An 18,272-nucleotide genomic window follows, 5' to 3' on the forward strand; every position below is an offset into this window, starting at 1 on the left:
TTCATTCAGCTCAGTCAGCCTCTTCATCAGCTGCTGCAGCTCCTTTGAGGCTCTGATGCTGCAGCTCCATCAGATGCTGCAGAGAAAACTGAACTTTCCTTCACAGATGATAGAAGATCTTCAACATCTGACTGCAGCTGAAGGTCTGAGGACATGAAGCCTGGACCAGAACCAGAACCAGAACCTGGACTTTAACCAGGAACTGAACTGATTCTCTGTGGGGTCAAACTCAGTAAATTGAAGATCAGATGTTGATCAGATGATGACATCACTGTTATCATATTTTAGTCTGTTATTGATCCAGATTGATTTCATTAGAACTGATTTTATTTCTTCTCTAATCACAGACTTGGTGGCTGTTTGATCCAAAAGGCTGAATGTAAAGTTTTGGCCTCAGCGCTGAAGTCCAACCCAGATCTGACTGAACTGGAAATAAATCAGATCTTCATATATGAAGGTGGAGAATCTGATCTGAAGCCTGTGGTTGAGATCCTGGAGAGTTCAGTCAGTAAAGTGAAGATTCTGAGGTTTGTTTTCTCTACTAATCTAATAAAATCGTTCATTTATACTTTAGTCATTATTAGGCCTGTCACTATAAATGATAAATCAATTAATCGTACGATAAATTAAAACTATCAACGTCAGTTTAATTATCGCCTTTATCGTGTCTTCCAGCCTTTTTCTCTTTCTGTTGATGACGCTGAATTAAAAAAGGCTCAACTCCGGTGCTCTCCACTGACCCTCCCTTCCTCATTTCCTCAGTTTAATGTCCAGTTCACATGACACGATCTTAGATCTGTCGGCACATTTTCAAAACTTGAGAGATCACACATTAGCCCACAGAAATCCTTGGTATAACGGTTCGATTGGGTTCAATTGTGCCGTCTGATGTCCAACAATGAGCACAAAATAATGGCTACAAGTCCAGTGAACTCATTTTAAAACCAGGCATTAATCAATGCTTTACTACAATCTACCTGCAATTCATGTAACTCTAGTGTCAGCGTAACGTCCTGACTGAATGAAAATCATTAGAACCTATTTATGTCACGTTAATGAAGAACAGTTGAAAAGTTACCGGTCCAACTCCTCCCCTCATCATTTCTATATTCTTTGCACCAAATGTTTTATAAACATTAATGTTGTTTCCACAAATCATCTCCAATGTCCGCTGGACTTCGGGTTGCGCTGTGTCAGCTGTTTGGGATTCCCCTCTGTAATGTATTTATTTACACTTTGGTGTTTTTATTCAAGTACATTTTTGTTAATGTAGACTGAGAATCCATTTTATTTTTGTTTTTTGTTGTTTTGTTTATTTTATCAGTTCCAGTGTTAAGTGTTCTTTTGAAAATAAAGTGTATTTATCTTTGGCAGGAAATCGCATGTATTATTATGTCATTTCCATTAAATCAGTGTACAAAGGTCTTCAAACAATATTATCATTTATCACAATAATTTTTGAGACAATTAATCGCCCAGTAAAATTTGCTATGGTGACAGGCCTAGTCATTAGTTTAATAAATAATTTTATTCCAATATATTTTCTTTCAAAACAATCTGTTCAAATGACAGAATAAAAGCTCATAAACATTAAATAATGGCCTCCATTGACTTTCAGCAGCTTTAATAAGAACCCAAAGGCCATTAATGAATAAACTGACTGGTTCTGATCCAGTTACCAAGTCGGGTCTCCAGCTGATGATCAGGAACCAGCAGAAATAGTTCAACTCATCCAGGCTGATAGAAAACTTTGAGTTTCTGTTTTGATCAAATGTTCTGGTTCTGCTGGTTTGGACTCTTTAAACCAGTTTGACTGGATCAGATGTTGGAATCAGTTCATCAAGTTTCTTTTACATTCAGGGAAATTAATTTTCTACATTTTTATTATTTATTTGTTCATATTTCAGTTTTAACCTGCATCCTGTTGGTTCAGCTCACATCTTTTATTCTTTATTCAGATTGGAGAACTGCAGTTTGTCAGAGACCAGCTGGACTTCTCTGTTCTCAGCTCTGAAGTCCAAACCGACCCATCTGACAGGACTGGAGCTGACCTGGACCAACCTGGAAGATTCTGGACTGAAGGATCTCTGTGGTTTTCTACAGACTGAAGGCTGCAGACTGGAGACATTGAGGTATTTTAATAATATAATTATTGATATTTCTGTGATTAATTATTTATAATTGATCATAAATCAAAGTTCATTTCTTCTGTTCTAATCAATATTTTCTGAGTTTGTTCCTGGACTTGGATCCAGAGTTTAATTTAGTCCCTCTGTGTAACTGAGTTGGACCTGCTGACCTGAGGTCAGAACAGGACAGCATTCGGACCCCCGGTGTGTAGAAATCCCCCTCATGTGAAGCAGGTCAAAGGTCAAGATGCAGAAAGAGAGAGAATGAAATCTCCCTTTATTGAAGATCCACAAATGCCACACTTAGTTTTAAATCTTCTGCTATTAGTTGATAATAATCCAGTCCAGGTTTAAAGAGTCCAGGTGGTTCAGTGTTTTAACTCTAGTAGATTAAAGATGCTGATAGTTGATTAAAATTAGGTGGAATCGCCCTTTATCCATTTCCTGAGTCAGAAGCCTCAATCAGAAACCAACTTCATCTTCATCTGAAAAAATCCAGACAACTGAGTTTTTCTCTGAGCTCAACAGGCTGCAGGTTCTTCAGGACATGAATATTCTGGTCCCAGACATCAGAACCAGCAGAGACTGCAGCACATGAATGTGAAGCAGGTTGTTAGGAGAGGTTCTCCACAAGCTCAGACTAAAGGTTCACAGTCTGACAGAGATGGACAGAGAAAGTCGACCAACTCTGGATGAAATGGTTCCTAGAAACAGGGAAGTTTTCTGTGGACTTGACTGCCTGATCATATGGAGCTGCAGCACATGCAGGAGTTTGATGTTGGCAGGAAGCAAAACAAAAAGGAAGCAAGTGATGAGTTTCCATTTTAGTGTGAATTCCACTAATGGAGCAAATTCCAAGTCAGTCGTCCTCCAAACCACTGAGAGCAGCTTAGAGGAAAACCTGAGTTTGTTGTGACAATCAGACTCTATCAGGATGACCACAGTCTTCTGGCAGAGTTCCTGGACATTAAGGAGACATAAATAATAGAAAGATAATTCATTAACAGTCCTGCAGTAAATACTGACTTTGTGAAGGTTTTGGTGTTAAAGTCATTTTATTCAAACATCTTGATTCAGCTCTTATTTTGTAGGACAGGAAGTGAGATCTTACCTTTATAATGTTTTATATGCAACAAGCTTCATCAGTTCATTGAAATCATTCTCATGTTTTACCTGGAAAATAGATTTAAAATGATTCATCTTCACAATCCTGTTGTTCCTTTATGATAATGTTCCCATTTCTGCAGCATCTCTGATGAAGGATTCAGAACTTGAACTAAATGACCCTCATCAATCTGACAGAGAAAAGACTCAATATTTTCTAGTTGATGGTTCAGTAACTGAATCAGCACAAAATGAGAAAATGATCAACTTTCAGAATGTGAGCTGTAATGGAAATTGTAAAACGCTGAATTAAGACGGATTGAAATAAACCCGTTTACATCTGTCATACTTAGCAATGAGCTGCAGTTAAAATACAACCAGCAAGAAAAAATTATTAATAGATTAATAAACAAAAACTGGAGACATAAAATATCTGTAGATAAATGATGGTACAGATCAGTCAGATAATACAGAGTCTGGAAGGAAACATGGAGAGAGAAAAAACATCCGACTGAATTTAATATCCTGAGAAACTTTTAGAAAAACTTTGAGTTTCTATTTTGATCAAATGTTCTGGTTCTGCTGGTTTGGACTCTTTAAACCAGTTTGACTGGATCAGATGTTGGAATCAGTTCATCAAGTTTCTTTTACATTCAGGGAAATTAATTTTCTACATTTTTATTATTTATTTGTTCATATTTAAGTTTTAACCTGCATCCTGTTGGTTCAGCTCACATCTTTTATTCTTTATTCAGATTGGATGGCTGCGGTTTGTCAGAGACCAGCTGGACTTCTCTGTTCTCAACTCTGAAGTCCAAACCGACCCATCTGACAGAACTGGACCTGAGCTGGACCAACCTGGAAGATTCTGTACTGAAGGATCTCTGTGGTTTTCTACAGACTGAAGGCTGCAGACTGGAGACATTGAAGTATTTTAATAATATAATTATTGATATTTCTGTGAATAATTATTTATAATTGATCATAAATCAAAGTTCATTTCTTCTGTTGTAATAAATATTTTCTGAGTTTGTTCCTGGACTTGGATCCAGAGTTTAATTTAGTCCCTCTGTGTAACTGAGTTGGACCTGCTGACCTGAGGTCAGAACAGGACAGCATTCGGACCCCCGGTGTGTAGAAATCCCCCTCATGTGAAGCAGGTCAAAGGTCAAGACGCAGAAAGAGAGAGAATGAAATCTCCCTTTATTGAATATCCACAAATGCCACATTAGTTTTAAATCTTCTGCTATCAGTTGATAATAATCCAGTCCAGGTTTAAAGAGTCCAGGTGGTTCAGTGTTTTAACTAGTAGATTAAAGATGCTGATAGTTGATTAAAATTAGGTGGAATCGCCCTTTATCCATTTCCTGAGTCAGAAGCTTCAATCAGAAACCAACTTCATCTTCGTCTGAAAAAATCCAGACAACTGAGTTTTTCTCTGAGCTCAACAGGCTGCAGGTTCTTCAGGACATGAATATTCTGGTCCCAGACATCAGAACCAGCAGAGACTGCAGCACATGAATCTGAAGCAGGTTGTTAGGAGAGGTTCTCCACAAGCTCAGACTAAAGGTTCACAGTCTGACAGAGATGGACAGAGAAAGTCGACCAACTCTGGATGAAATGGTTCCTAGAAACAGGGAAGTTTTCTGTGGACTTGACTGCCTGATCATATGGAGCTGCAGCACATGCAGGAGTTTGATGTTGGCAGGAAGAAAAACAAAAAGGAAGCAAGTGATGAGTTTCCATTTTAGTGTCATTTCCACTAATGGAGCAAATTCCAAGTCAGTCGTCCTCCAAACCACTGAGAGCAGCTTAGAGGAAAACCTGAGTTTGTTGTGACAGTCAGACTCTATCAGGATGACCACAGTCTTCTGGCAGAGTTCCTGGACATTAAGGAGACATAAATAATAGAAAGATAATTCATTAACAGTCCTGCAGTAAATACTGACTTTGTGAAGGTTTTGGTGTTAAAGTCATTTTGTTCAGACATTTTGATTCAGCTCTTATTTTGTAGGACCGGAAGTGAGATCTTACCTTTGTAATGTTTTATATTCAACAAGTTTCATCAGTTCACTGAAATCATTCTCATGTTTTACCTGGAAAATAGATTTAAAATGGTTCATCTTCACAATCCTGTTGTTCCTTTATGATAATGTTCCCGTTTCTGCAGCATCTCTGATGAAGGATTCAGAACTTGAACTAAATGACCCTCATCAATCTGACAGAGAAAATGTTACTCTTTTGTTTTTGTTTGTATTACATGTTCATCCGCTAGGGGCACTGTTGTGCTAGGAATATATGTTTATGCTTTTGTACTCTTCTTCAGTTGGAGTCGTCTGTTCGTGTGTTGTACTTGGCGGAATAAATGGCTACAAAGAAACAAGTTATTTTTACTGACTAACAGAAAAGACTCAATATTTTCTAGTTGATAGTTCAGTAACTGAATCAGCACAAAATGAGAAAATGATCAACTTTCAGAATGTGAGCTGTAATGGAAATTGTAAAACGCTGAATTAGACGGATTGAAATCAACCAGTTTACATCTGTCATAATTATCAATGAGCTGCAGTTAAAATACAACCAGCAAGAAAAAATCATTAATAGATTAATGAACAAAAACTGGAGACATAAAATATCTGTAGATAAATGATGGTACAGATCAGTCAGATAATACAGAGTCTGGAAGGAAACATGGAGAGAGAAAAAAACATCCGACTGAATTTAAGATCCTGAGAAACTTTTAGAAAAACTTTGAGTTTCTGTTTTGATCAAATGTTCTGGTTCTGCTGGTTTGGACTCTTTAAACCAGTTTGACTGGATCAGATGTTGGAATCAGTTCATCAAGTTTCTTTTACATTCAGGGAAATTAATTTTCTACATTTTTATTATTTATTTGTTCATATTTCAGTTTTAACCTGCATCCTGTTGGTTCAGCTCACATCTTTTATTCTTTATTCAGATTGATGGACTGCAGTTTGTCAGAGACCAGCTGGACTTCTCTGTTCTCAGCTCTGAAGTCCAAACCGACCCATCTGACAGAACTGGACCTGAGCTACACCAACCTGGAAGGTTCTGGACTGAAGGATCTCTGTGGTTTTCTACAGACTGAAGGCTGCAGACTGGAGACATTGAGGTATTTTAATAATATAATTATTGATATTTCAGTGATTAATTATTTATAATTGATCATAAATCAAAGTTCATTTCTTCTGTTCTAATCAATATTTTCTGAGTTTGTTCCTGGACTTGGATCCAGAGTTTAATTTAGTCCCTCTGTGTAACTGAGTTGGACCTGCTGACCTGAGGTCAGAACAGGACAGCATTCGGACCCCCGGTGTGTAGAAATCTCCATCATGTGAAGCAGGTCAAAGGTCAAGATGCAGAAAGAGAGAGAATGAAATCTCCCTTTATTTTTTTTTTATTTTTTTTTTATAATTATATTTATTGGTTTTTAACTTTTTGACAAACAAACAAATACAATACAAGACAAGAACAAGAGAACAATCCAGCTCTTAAAGTTACATACCTATATACGAGCATATGCGTACACATACACACATATACATATACATACCTATCAAAGAGAAAAGAAGGGAAAGAAAAAAAAAAAAAGAATAGCAATGGAAGACAAATGGTCTATACCAAAACATTTCAGATGTTTACAATTCGGACATCCTCAAATTACAAATCCTCTCTGAAGAAGAACCGAAGTTTCAAATCCTACATAAGAAATAAAAGGTTCCCAAACTTTATAAAAGTTATTTTCTTTATTGTGCAGTTTGCTCGTCAAATAGTCCAAAGATATATAGTCCAGTACTATATTTAGCCATTGTGATTTACTTGGTGCTTTGTCAGAAATCCAATTCAGTACCACACATTTTCTTGCACAAAAAGTAAGCATTCTGTAGAGTTGACGCTGATATTTACCAGTAATACTGGTGTCGGTTAAACCAAGTAGTAAATACAATGGGTTGAATTGTGTGCAAACAGAGAAAATCTTATCTAATTCACATTTTATTATATGCCAAAAATGTTGAATTTCCCTGCAGGACCAGTAACAATGTGTAAGACTACCAATATCCACTCTACATTTCAGACAAAATGGTGAGAGGCTTGCATTGAATTTACTTCGCTGAGAAGGAGAAATGTGCGCACGGTGTAAAATTTTAAATTGTATGGCCTTAACCCGATTGCAAATACTTAAAGACTTTGCATTCTTCCACGCCTCATCCCATTCCTCCTGATTTATTGCCCACTGCAATTCCTTTTCCCAAACTTCTTTTAGGTGAAATGTATTTGGTAAGGGGAGCTCTTTCAGCAAGTTGTAAAAGGTTTTGATTGAAGTTTTTACCCTGGAGGAAAAAAGCTGTTTTTCACACACTGAAATTGTTTGGTCCACATCGAGTGTTGTTTTTTTCTGTATGAAATCTCTAATTTGTAAATAGCGAAAGAAATCCTGCCTCCCAATATCATATTTATCCAATAGTTGGGAGAATGATAATAATGTGTTACCTTCCATCAAGTCAGAAAGCGTACGAATTCCCTTTATTGACCATATTTTGAAGCCAGAGTCCATAGTGCCTGGTAGAAACATCGGGTTATCACAAATAGGTGTAAGAGGTGATATAATTTGGAACCTGTCCTCAAGTTTTTGGACCATTTGCCATGCCCTCACAGTGTTAATAGTAATGGGGTTACTGCAGTATGTTTTTATAGTATAGTTTTTTCCCAAAAAAAGTAAATTTTTTAAAGGAAACCTGGACATAGAGCTTTCTATATCGAGCCACAGAGAAGCAGGCCCCCCTGTCCAATCAGCAGCAGCACGCATGTGAGTGCTGATCTGATACTTCGTATGTCTGGGAGATCAAGGCCTCCACTCGCGGACGGGAGGCACAGTAGAAATTTTTAAGCGTGGTTTCCTCCCTGCCCATATAAAAGAACTTAGCCATCCATTTAGAGCCTTAATTGTTTTACGGAGAAAAAGAACTGGAATCATTTGTATGGGATATAAAAGTCTGGGCAAGACATTCATTTTTAGAAGAGACACGCGGCCCAACCACGAGAGAGGCAGTGCTCTCCATCTTTCAAGGTCCAACCGAATCCGTTCAAATAAGGGGGTGAAATTGGCCTTATACATTTTGTCAAATGAGGGGGTAATTCTTATTCCCAGGTATGAAAATCCTTCTGAGGACCAAGTGAAAGGAAATGGAGCAGGTATAGATGGTTGATGTTTTAATGTGCCTAGTGGCATGACCTCTGATTTGTTGAAATTGATTTTATAGCCCGAAAAATCCCCAAACCTGTTAATGGTCTCTATGAGATGTGGGATAGAGTCCTCAGGCTGAGATGAAATCTCCCTTTATTGAAGATCCACAAATGCCACACCTAGTTTTAAATCTTCTGCTATTAGTTGATAATAATCCAGTCCAGGTTTAAAGAGTCCAGGTGGTTCAGTGTTTTAACTCTAGTAGATTAAAGGTGCTGATAGTTGATTAAAATTAGGTGGAATCGCCCTTTATCCATTTGCTGAATCAGAAGCTTCAATCAGAATCCAACTTCATCTTCATCTGAAAAAATCCAGACAACTGAGTTTTTCTCTGAGCTCAACAGGCTGCAGGTTCTTCAGGACATGAATATTCTGGTCCCAGACATCAGAACCAGCAGAGACTGCAGCACATGAATGTGAAGCAGGTTGTTAGGAGAGGTTCTCCACAAGCTCAGACTAAAGGTTCACAGTCTGACAGAGATGGACAGAGAAAGTCGACCAACTCTGGATGAAATGGTTCCTAGAAACAGGGAAGTTTTCTGTGGACTTGACTGCCTGATCATATGGAGCTGCAGCACATGCAGGAGTTTGATGTTGGCAGGAAGAAAAACAAAAAGGAAGCAAGTGATGAGTTTCCATTTTAGTGTCATTTCCACTAATGGAGCAAATTCCAAGTCAGTCGTCCTCCAAACCACTGAGAGCAGCTTAGAGGAAAACCTGAGTTTGTTGTGACAGTCAGACTCTATCAGGATGACCACAGTCTTCTGGCAGAGTTCCTGGACATTAAGGAGACATAAATAATAGAAAGATAATTCATTAACAGTCCTGCAGTAAATACTGACTTTGTGAAGGTTTTGGTGTTTAAGTCATTTTGTTCAAACATCTTGATTCAGCTCTTATTTTGTAGGACAGGAAGTGAGATCTTACCTTTATAATGTTTTATATGCAACAAGCTCCATCAGTTCATTGAAATCATTCTCATGTTTTACCTGGAAAATAGATTTAAAATGATTCATCTTCACAATCCTGTTGTTCCTTTATGATAATGTTCCCGTTTCTGCAGCATCTCTGATGAAGGATTCAGAACTTGAACTAAATGACCCTCATCAATCTGACAGAGAAAAGACTCAATATTTTCTAGTTGATAGTTCAGTAACTGAATCAGCACAAAATGAGAAAATGATCAACTTTCAGAATGTGAGCTGTAATGGAAATTGTAAAACGCTGAATTAGACGGATTGAAATAAACCAGTTTACATCTGTCATAATTATCAATGAGCTGCAGTTAAAATACAACCAGCAAGAAAACATTATTAATAATTTAATGAACAAAAACTGGAGACATAAAATATCTGTAGATAAATGATGGTACAGAGCAGTCAGATAATACAGAGTCTGGAAGGAAACATGGAGAGAGAAAAAACATCCGACTGAATTTAAGATCCTGAGAAACTTTTAGAAAAACTTTGAGTTTCTATTTTGATCAAATGTTCTGGTTCTGCTGGTTTGGACTCTTTAAACCAGTTTGACTGGATCAGATGTTGGAATCAGTTCATCAAGTTTCTTTTACATTCAGGGAAATTAATTTTCTACATTTTTATTATTTATTTGTTCATATTTCAGTTTTAACCTGCATCCTGTTGGTTCAGCTCACATCTTTTATTCTTTATTCAGATTGAATCACTGCAGTTTGTCAGAGACCAGCTGGACTTCTCTGTTCTCAGCTCTGAAGTCCAAACCGACCCATCTGACAGAACTGGACCTGAACGGAACCAACATGGAAGGTTCTGGACTGAAGGAGCTCTGTGGTTTTCTACAGACTGAAGGCTGCAGACTGGAGAAATTGAGGTATTTAAATAATATAATTATTGATATTTCTGTGAATAATTATTTATAATTGATCATAAATCAAAGTTCATTTCTTCTGTTCTAATCAATATTTTCTGAGTTTGTTCCTGGACTTGGATCCAGAGTTTAATTTAGTCCCTCTGTGTAACTGAGTTGGACCTGCTGACCTGAGGTCAGAACAGGACAGCATTCGGACCCCCGGTGTGTAGAAATCCCCCTCATGTGAAGCAGGTCAAAGGTCATTCAACCCAGTCTAGAAAAGTGAATCCTGGAATCTGACAGGAACAAATCAATAATCAATGATTGATGCTTCAACACTTTAATCAGAACCTGGAATGATTTTACTGACTAAAATCCTCCAACACAACACGACCCAGTACCAGGTTCTGGTTCTGGTTCTGGTTCTGAAGTCAGCAGGTCTTTATTGAAGCAGCAGCTTGTTGGCATTAATATTCATGAGAATCTTTAACTGGTTCTGTTGGACTGGTTAACCTGCATCCTGTTGGTTCAGCTCATCTTTTATTCTTTATTCAGATTGTTTGACTGCAGGTTGTCAAAGATCAGCTGTGATTATTTGGCTTCAGCTCTGAAGTCCAACAGCCTCCATCTGAAAGAACTGGACCTGGGAGAAAACAACCTGAAGGATTCAGATGTTCAGCAGCTGAAGGATCTTGTAGATGATCTAAAGTAAGTAAATGTTTGTAGTGATTTCATCTCCTGTTAGCATATTGAACTAAACCCAGTTAGCATCAAAGCAAAGATCCAGTGTTCCCAGTAAAGCTGCAGCGTCTCAGTGGGAGGAGAATGGTTCAGGCTTCCTGATTGGACACAGAGACAGCAATCAGCCAATCAGAGGAGCAGCAGCTTGCTGTGTTCCTGTGTTTGTGTGGGTGTGAAGATGAGTGTTGTTGCTGTGTCCATGTCTCCAGGAAGTCCAGCTGGACTCCAGCGTCCAGCCGTCCAACATGTCTAGAGACAGTCAGTGGTCCTCATTCATCAAACTGTGGCAGCAGCAGATCTGATCTCAGATCTGATTGTTCTCTCAGTTCAACAGGAAACAACTGATCAGGTTCATTTTGGTCACAGCTCTGAGATCAGTCTGACTGCAGCCTGGAAACCATCTAGTGGATGTGCTGCGTCACTGACTGCTGCTGGAGAGAGTCTGGAAACACTCACTGATCTGATCTCTCCTTCCTTCTTCTCTCTGCAGGTTCTGATCTCTGTAAAGTAGAGAATGATCTCTGTGTCCTGCTGATCCTCGGAGGTTGAAGCTGCAGCAGTTTGAGTCTAAAGAGACTCTGACTGGATCATGATGATGACCTCTGACCTCCAAGATTTTCCTCCTGTTTATTTTTTCTTGTCTGTCATTTAGTGTCTGATATTGTTTGTCTCTTTGGATCAATAAAAATCCAATTCAAACTGGGCTCCATTTAGAGGCTTGATGGAGTTTTGATCTGAACTGGATTCAACTGGAAAGTTGATCTTTTTTCTCTCTGGTTCATTTTCATCCTGGAACCAGAAATGGTCTGAGAATGGAAACATGGGAATCATTTCCAGTTCAGCTTTGAAGCCATGAAAGACACTTCAACCCTCTTTTCTCTGCTGCTTCTTCCTTCTGTTGACATGAAAATGTTCCTCAAAGCTCCTCAGAGAAAAAGATGCTTTACTGGAAACTGGAGAGAAACTTCAGCTTCCATCACAGAAACCAGTTGAACCAGTTTAGAACTGGATGTCCCACAGAAACTCTGATCTTAGAGCAGTTTTCAGGAACATCCATCTTTTATCTGAAAAAAAAAATAAATATAGATATATATATTGTGATGGAAAAATTACAATAAGGTCACATCTGCTAGTCATGTTATATGAAATGCTTATGAACTCTCACCAAAAGAACTATTTGGGTTTCATGTACAAGGTTGGAAGTTTGTTTTCCACAGCTGCCATCCCATAACCTTGCATAAAACCCATGTGTAGTTTTTGCTTGGCAGTGCTTTGCATCCAGACTTGCTTCATTACTGATTGTCCTATGAGCTCTCGCTATATTATGCACAATATATGAATAAACCTGATTGAGTGATTTTACCTGAACAGTGCTTGGAAATAGTATATTTCCATGAAAATATATAAATAACTTTTGCATCATAGTTATTGTTGGGAAATTGAGTTTATCAGATAGTTAATGTTTTCATATTATTATTCTGTTGTGTTTTTTACTAGGTTCCTGTTCTTTCATGGTACTTTATTAACTGTTTCAGGACGTCTACTTTAGACTGTTGTATCTCCAGGTTTCAACACTTGTCCAACAACCCCTGACCAAAATCCCACTGAACTCCAGAAAAACACAACATATTTCTGACATGAATATCCAAAAACGCCAACCAAGTAATGAATGTAACAGCATGGATGAGATCTTGTAACAAAGGATTGGCCTCATTGTTCTGATGGATGTTATTTGTTTAATTAACGGACTGCTTTGTTTTCTTGACAGATGTATAATTTGTCTGAATAAACCTGCAAATAAACATTTTTAACATCATTTATTTTTGTCAAAATAAGAGCTCTTTCTATTTCCTGATGTTACCACGTTTCTCGTTGTGGGTGGGATGTGAGCCACAGCAGCTGTGATCAATTGATCGATTGTCCGCTGAAGTTTGCAGCAACAATCAGCGATGGAAAACCTGGAGGTTGAACTTCTGGAGTCAAAAAAACCCCAAATGTTTCATTTGGTCTCCTAGAAATTCACTGATGGCCCAAATGAGAACGACTCTGGGGACTTACATAATAATAATAATAGTGTTGTATGGCCTGTCCATCACAAGTGCAGATGCAAACTTTTTATTTGTCGAAAATTACAAACGAAAATGTTAAATATTTGTCAATGATATATTTTATGTTTTGTTTTATTTATTTTCTCCAACTGAGAATCGACAACCAGACAGTGAAGAAATAATACGTTAGATATCACTGTTTTTATTTTTGTTATATACAACTGTTTTGTTTTTTTTAAAGTAAAGTAGAAAGAAAATGTTTTTATAATAAAGCAGATGTTGAGTTTCTCTAATAAATTACACCTGGACTCTGAAAACACGGATATAAAGGTTTAATAAAAACACAAGATATGTATTAAGTTTTATTGTTAAAGGAGCAATGAAGAAATATTGTAGTAAAGAAATATGTGGTTTGATTTGAAAGGTTAAGTTTTAATGTAGCTGTTAAAACTGCAGCTGCAGTAGCGTCAAGGTCCAGTTCTCCCAGTGCAGTAGTCCAATCAGCCACTAGAGGGCGCAGGACGACTCTCGCTCCTCACGTTTCTTCTTCAGCTGATTTTCTGCTTTCTTGGGTTGATAAACAGGAAGTGTGAGGATGGCATCTTCACCTTCATCGTCCTCCTCTTCCTCAGCTGCAGCATCAGTGGTCCTAGTGGTCCAGTTCATCTCCTGCTGATGCTTCCAGTTCTTCTGGGTTTCTGCTGCTCAGCTTCATTGACAGCTTCAGCTTTTCTGTCTGGACTAACAGATGATTGATTTGCTGCTGGAAACAGAGATGGTGGAGCAGATCCTGCAGGGGGCGCTCTGGGGCCTCAGTGTTCAGGTCGGTTACAGTCACAACTCCCAGAGTCCTGAATCTTCTGGTTCCTTCCTGAAATTATTTCCTGCAGTAAAATGTTGGCTGTAAATGAGCTGAAAACAGAGAAAAACCTGAAAAAGTTCAAATCTGACCTCAGAGTTTCACGGTTCAGATCACTGTGGATACAAAGAGAGGAAAACATGGAAGTAAAGGAGTTGAAGTTGTTTTTACTTCAGAGTAGCTGGACCTTTTGAATGCAACCAGAATTAAAGATGAATAATTATTATATTCATAGATGTCCAGCTCCAACCAGAAACACTGAAGTCGTCGTTTGTTTGAATCCAGAAGCTTCTTGCTCTGTTTTGCTTTAAATGAGGAAAGAACGAAGCCAAACTCAGTGATGGAACCAGCAACCTGTGAGACCCAAATGCTTTTCTTAATGCTCTGAGGTTCTGCTCATCTCACCAGGAAGGATCTCAGCTGCCATTTTCCTTCAATCATGACATGAAAACAAATGAAATATGAACGTCACTTCCAAACCACCAGAAGAAGAAGAGATGATGAATTAATTTCAAACTTGTTGCATGTAGAGCTGAAGTTGTTCTCCATTAGTTTTTGTTTACTTTTACTCACTTACAAAGATCAACTAATGGCTCTCAGTCTAAAGGTGTGGAAAGAAGAATTCAGTCAAACTTTGGCTGTTATGATAACAAAGTTTATTTATTGAGTCACTTGCACCAAAGCAGCTTTCAAAATGGCAGCCTTTACATCCAGCAGTCCATCTATTAACTAGTTAAACTCCACCTGGGGGGAGGTTCCAAGATGGCGGAGTGAGAGGTGTTGTTTTTGCAGGCTCTAATATACAGGAAGGTTTCGCCCTGATCGATAATCGAAGAGTGGACCCGGACTAATTACACCGCCATGTTTCTTTACTTTCACTGGTATGGTATATTATGTTTGTATTTGTTTAAAGGGCTATTGCACTATTCCATTTAGCTATTATTAGCTATGTTATCTCGTTCCTGCTCAACGTTCCTCTGAGTAGTTTTTGCACAACTACTGTGTTTTTTGCATGTTATCCTTACTTTCACTTAATACTAGGGGTTTAAAAAATGTTGTCAAACGTAAGGCTATTTATCTTTATTGCAAAGAGCAAAAGGCAAACTGTTTTTTTCTGCAAGAAACTCATTCATCAAGTGAGGAAGCTAAATTCTGGAAACTTCAATGGGGGATCAAATTTATTTTAGTCATGGTCCGTCGCATTCAGCTGGGGTTGTGATTATGTTTTATAAATTCCCAGGTTCTTTGTTGGATCATATCAGTGATACAAATGGCTACTGGGTAACTGTAATAGTGGAGATTGATGGAAATAAGATCATTTTGGTGTGTGTATATGGACACAACAGTAAAGCAATGAATAGTATATTTTTTACTGACCTCGGAGTGAAGATAAAACAATGGAAAATAAAATATTCCACTGATCAGGTTATCTTGGGAGGAGATTTTAATGTAGCTCCAGATGGATCCATTGATCGTCTGCCCTCTCGGGGACAACACCATATTTATGATGGTATTTTTGTAAATTTAATCTCTAATACAAATTTGACAGACTGCTGGAGAATTAGAAATCCTAATATCAGACAATACTCCTGGTTCAACCCTTCGGGAAATGGCCAATGCTCCAGGCTAGATTACTGGTTAATCCCTCATAATCTGGTAAATAATATTTCAAGTTGTGAAATCTCAGCAGCTCCTTTAACAGATCATTGTTCAGTTACCTTGTTTCTCTCTCTGAATAAATCAAAACTACCTTCAAACGTAACTTGGAAGTTTAATAGTAATCTACTGAATAATAAAACCTTCTGTTCAGAAGTCCTGGACCTTATTGAAGATATTTCAGTAATGGATCTGTCGCCCTTAAATAAGTGGGAGTGGTTTAAATTTAATGTTAGGACAACAGCAATAAAGGCAGGCAAAATTGCTTCAAAGCTGAGGAGACAGAAACATTCCCAACTTATAAGCAATATAAATTCTCTATGTTCAAAATCAGTTTTATCGTCTGAAGAGCTGAGTCAGCTTGATAGTTTCAAATCTCAACTAGATGATGTTTTTTTAGATAAAGCAAGGGGGGCTTTCATTCGCTCTAGGGCTCGATGGATTGAAGATGGTGAAAAAAACTCTTCATATTTTTTAATCTTGAGAAGCAGAGACAGTCCAAAAAGAAGATTCAGAAACTAATTATTAATGGTAGCATCACTGAAGACCTGGATTTAGTAAATGTAGCAATTAGAAATTTTTTTATAGTAATCTTTATTGCTCTAAGTATTCAGAATCCAATTGCCAATCTTTTTTTGATGAAATCCAGGAATCTGATGAAAAAATGAACCTTGATTATAAAAACCTTATGGAAGATGACTTAAGAATCGAAGAGCTTGACGTAGCGATACAACAACTGACAAAGGATAAATCTCCAGGCCTTGATGGGTTAACCACTGAATTTTATACTTTCTTTTGGAAAGATTTACGAAAACTTTTATTTGAGGCCCTGCTGGAATGTATTTCAAACAATAATCTCTCTCCCACCATGAAACGAGGTCTGATTACTCTGATCCCCAAAGCCAACAAAGACCCTTTATCTTTAAACAATTGGAGACCCATCACTCTGTTATGTACAGATTATAAAATTTTAGCTCTTGTTTATGCCAATCGCTTAAACAGTGGATTAGGAACAATAATTAATGAATGCCAATCAGCATTTTTAAAGGGAAGAAATATCCATCATCACACTAGACTGATTTTTGATATGATTGATTATCGTAGCTTTATTGATGGTGAGAGTTTTATTTTATTCCTGGATTTCTTCAAGGCTTTTGACTCACTGGAACACTGCTTTATAATAAAAACCTTAAAATATTTTGGCTTTGGGGAAAAATTTTGTAGTATAATCAGATTATTTTATACTGATATAAGTAGCTCCGTTTCCCTGGGAACGAGTTTGACCCCTAGTTTCTCTATTTCAAGAGGAATCAGGCAGGGCTGCCCAATTTCACCTAAATTATTTATATTAACAACTCAAATGCAAACCTTACTAATAATGAAAAATTCAAATTTGCATGGTATCAAAATTTTTGATAAGGAATTCAAGATTAGTCAATTTGCTGACGATACAACAATTTTCCTAAGAGATAAAACTATGGTAGATGTTGCACTAAAATCTATTTCAATGTTTTCTAGTGCATCTGGTTTGTCTCTCAATATTGATAAATGTGAACTTTTGCCGATCCATTCCAGCTCTGAGACGTCTGTTGCCTCCATTACAGTTAAGTCCGAGGTTAAATATCTGGGAATGCTGATTTCAAAAGACATTATTAGAAGAGAGGAGGAAAACATTTGTAGTTGCTTGGATGGTATGAAGAGATCCTGGAGTCATTGGTTAACTAGAGATCTGACTATTTTTGGACGAACACTTCTGTCCAAAGCTGAAGGAGAGTCCAAATTAATTTACCCGTGCCATTCTGCTTTTATCTCTGACAAGAATATTAAGAAAGCCAATTCAATAATCTTTCAATTTATCTGGAGAAACAAAACTCACTATTTAAGACGATCTGATCTTATTAAAGATTATGATAAAGGAGGAATTAGAGCATTAGATTTTGAGGCTTTGATTGGCTCATTTAGAATAAATTGGCTGAAGACCTATTTGTCTCATTCCAACTCAATCTGGTTTCATATCCCTAAATCTATATTTAATAAACTCGGTGGCTTGGATTTCCTGCTTAAATGTGATTTTGAATTAACCAAGATTAATATTACACTGTCTAATTTTCACAAGCAAGTTTTACATTTTTGGAAAATGATATTTACCCACAACTTTACCCCACATGGATCTGTAGTGTGGAATAACAGATCAATATTGATAAATAGAAAATCTATTTTTAAAACTGACTGGTATGAAAAAGGTATTTTATTTGTAACTGACTTAATGGATAGTAATGGTATGTTGTTAAATCATAGAGATTTCACTAACAAATTTGATCTGAACTGTTCTTGTAATGAATATTTAAAAGTATGTAAATTTATCCCTGTAGCTCTGATCCATCTCATCCAAAACACCTTAAGATATTCAAATGTCACTTCATCTTTACCCAAATTAAAAATTGGAGAATATAGTGTGACTGATACAAAGTGCAACAATGTTCTGCTTGTGACTGCCTTCAAATCTAAATTATTTAATGATTACAATAATAATATCTTGATAACAACCAATCTGTCTATAATTGAGAATGCGTTCTCCAAGTACGTAAAATGGCCGATTTCACCAAAGGTTAAAGAAACTCACTTCAAAATTTCTCACAATT

General features: G+C 37.3%; 2 protein-coding genes and 1 long non-coding RNA gene across 15 annotated transcripts in view; all 3 read left to right on the forward strand.

Moving 5' to 3' along the window:
• LOC122827331 (NLR family CARD domain-containing protein 3-like) overlaps positions 1-18,272 on the forward strand; it is a 400,427-nt gene that overhangs the window by 365,300 nt on the left and 16,855 nt on the right. The window lies entirely within an intron of this gene.
• Positions 1-18,272, forward strand: part of LOC122827329 (NLR family CARD domain-containing protein 3-like) — a 138,683-nt gene that overhangs the window by 108,504 nt on the left and 11,907 nt on the right. For 4 of the 13 annotated variants that reach the window (XM_044110137.1, XM_044110138.1, XM_044110140.1 and 1 more), the window contains 7 exons: positions 348-527; positions 1,959-2,132; positions 3,989-4,162; positions 6,193-6,366; positions 10,174-10,347; positions 10,882-11,034; positions 11,558-12,881. The exons of 1 other annotated variant lie outside the window; for it this stretch is intronic. In XM_044110137.1, coding sequence (XP_043966072.1) covers positions 348-527; positions 1,959-2,132; positions 3,989-4,162; positions 6,193-6,366; positions 10,174-10,347; positions 10,882-11,034; positions 11,558-11,564 — 1,036 coding nt within the window. In that variant the 3' untranslated portion in view covers positions 11,565-12,881. Of the gene's footprint in view, positions 1-347; positions 528-1,958; positions 2,133-3,988; positions 4,163-6,192; positions 6,367-10,173; positions 10,348-10,881; positions 11,035-11,557; positions 12,882-18,272 lie in introns of those variants that run through there. 8 more of the 13 variants (XM_044110142.1, XM_044110143.1, XM_044110146.1 and 5 more) reach the window with 8 other exon arrangements.
• LOC122827344 lies at positions 4,554-5,692 on the forward strand. The gene is made up of 2 exons (XR_006370032.1): positions 4,554-5,465; positions 5,643-5,692. It is a non-coding gene; the product is annotated as an uncharacterized LOC122827344 (long non-coding RNA).

This window comes from Gambusia affinis, linkage group LG24 (assembly GCF_019740435.1).
Source record: "Gambusia affinis linkage group LG24, SWU_Gaff_1.0, whole genome shotgun sequence".
NCBI classification, from domain to species: Eukaryota; Metazoa; Chordata; class Actinopteri; order Cyprinodontiformes; family Poeciliidae; genus Gambusia; species Gambusia affinis.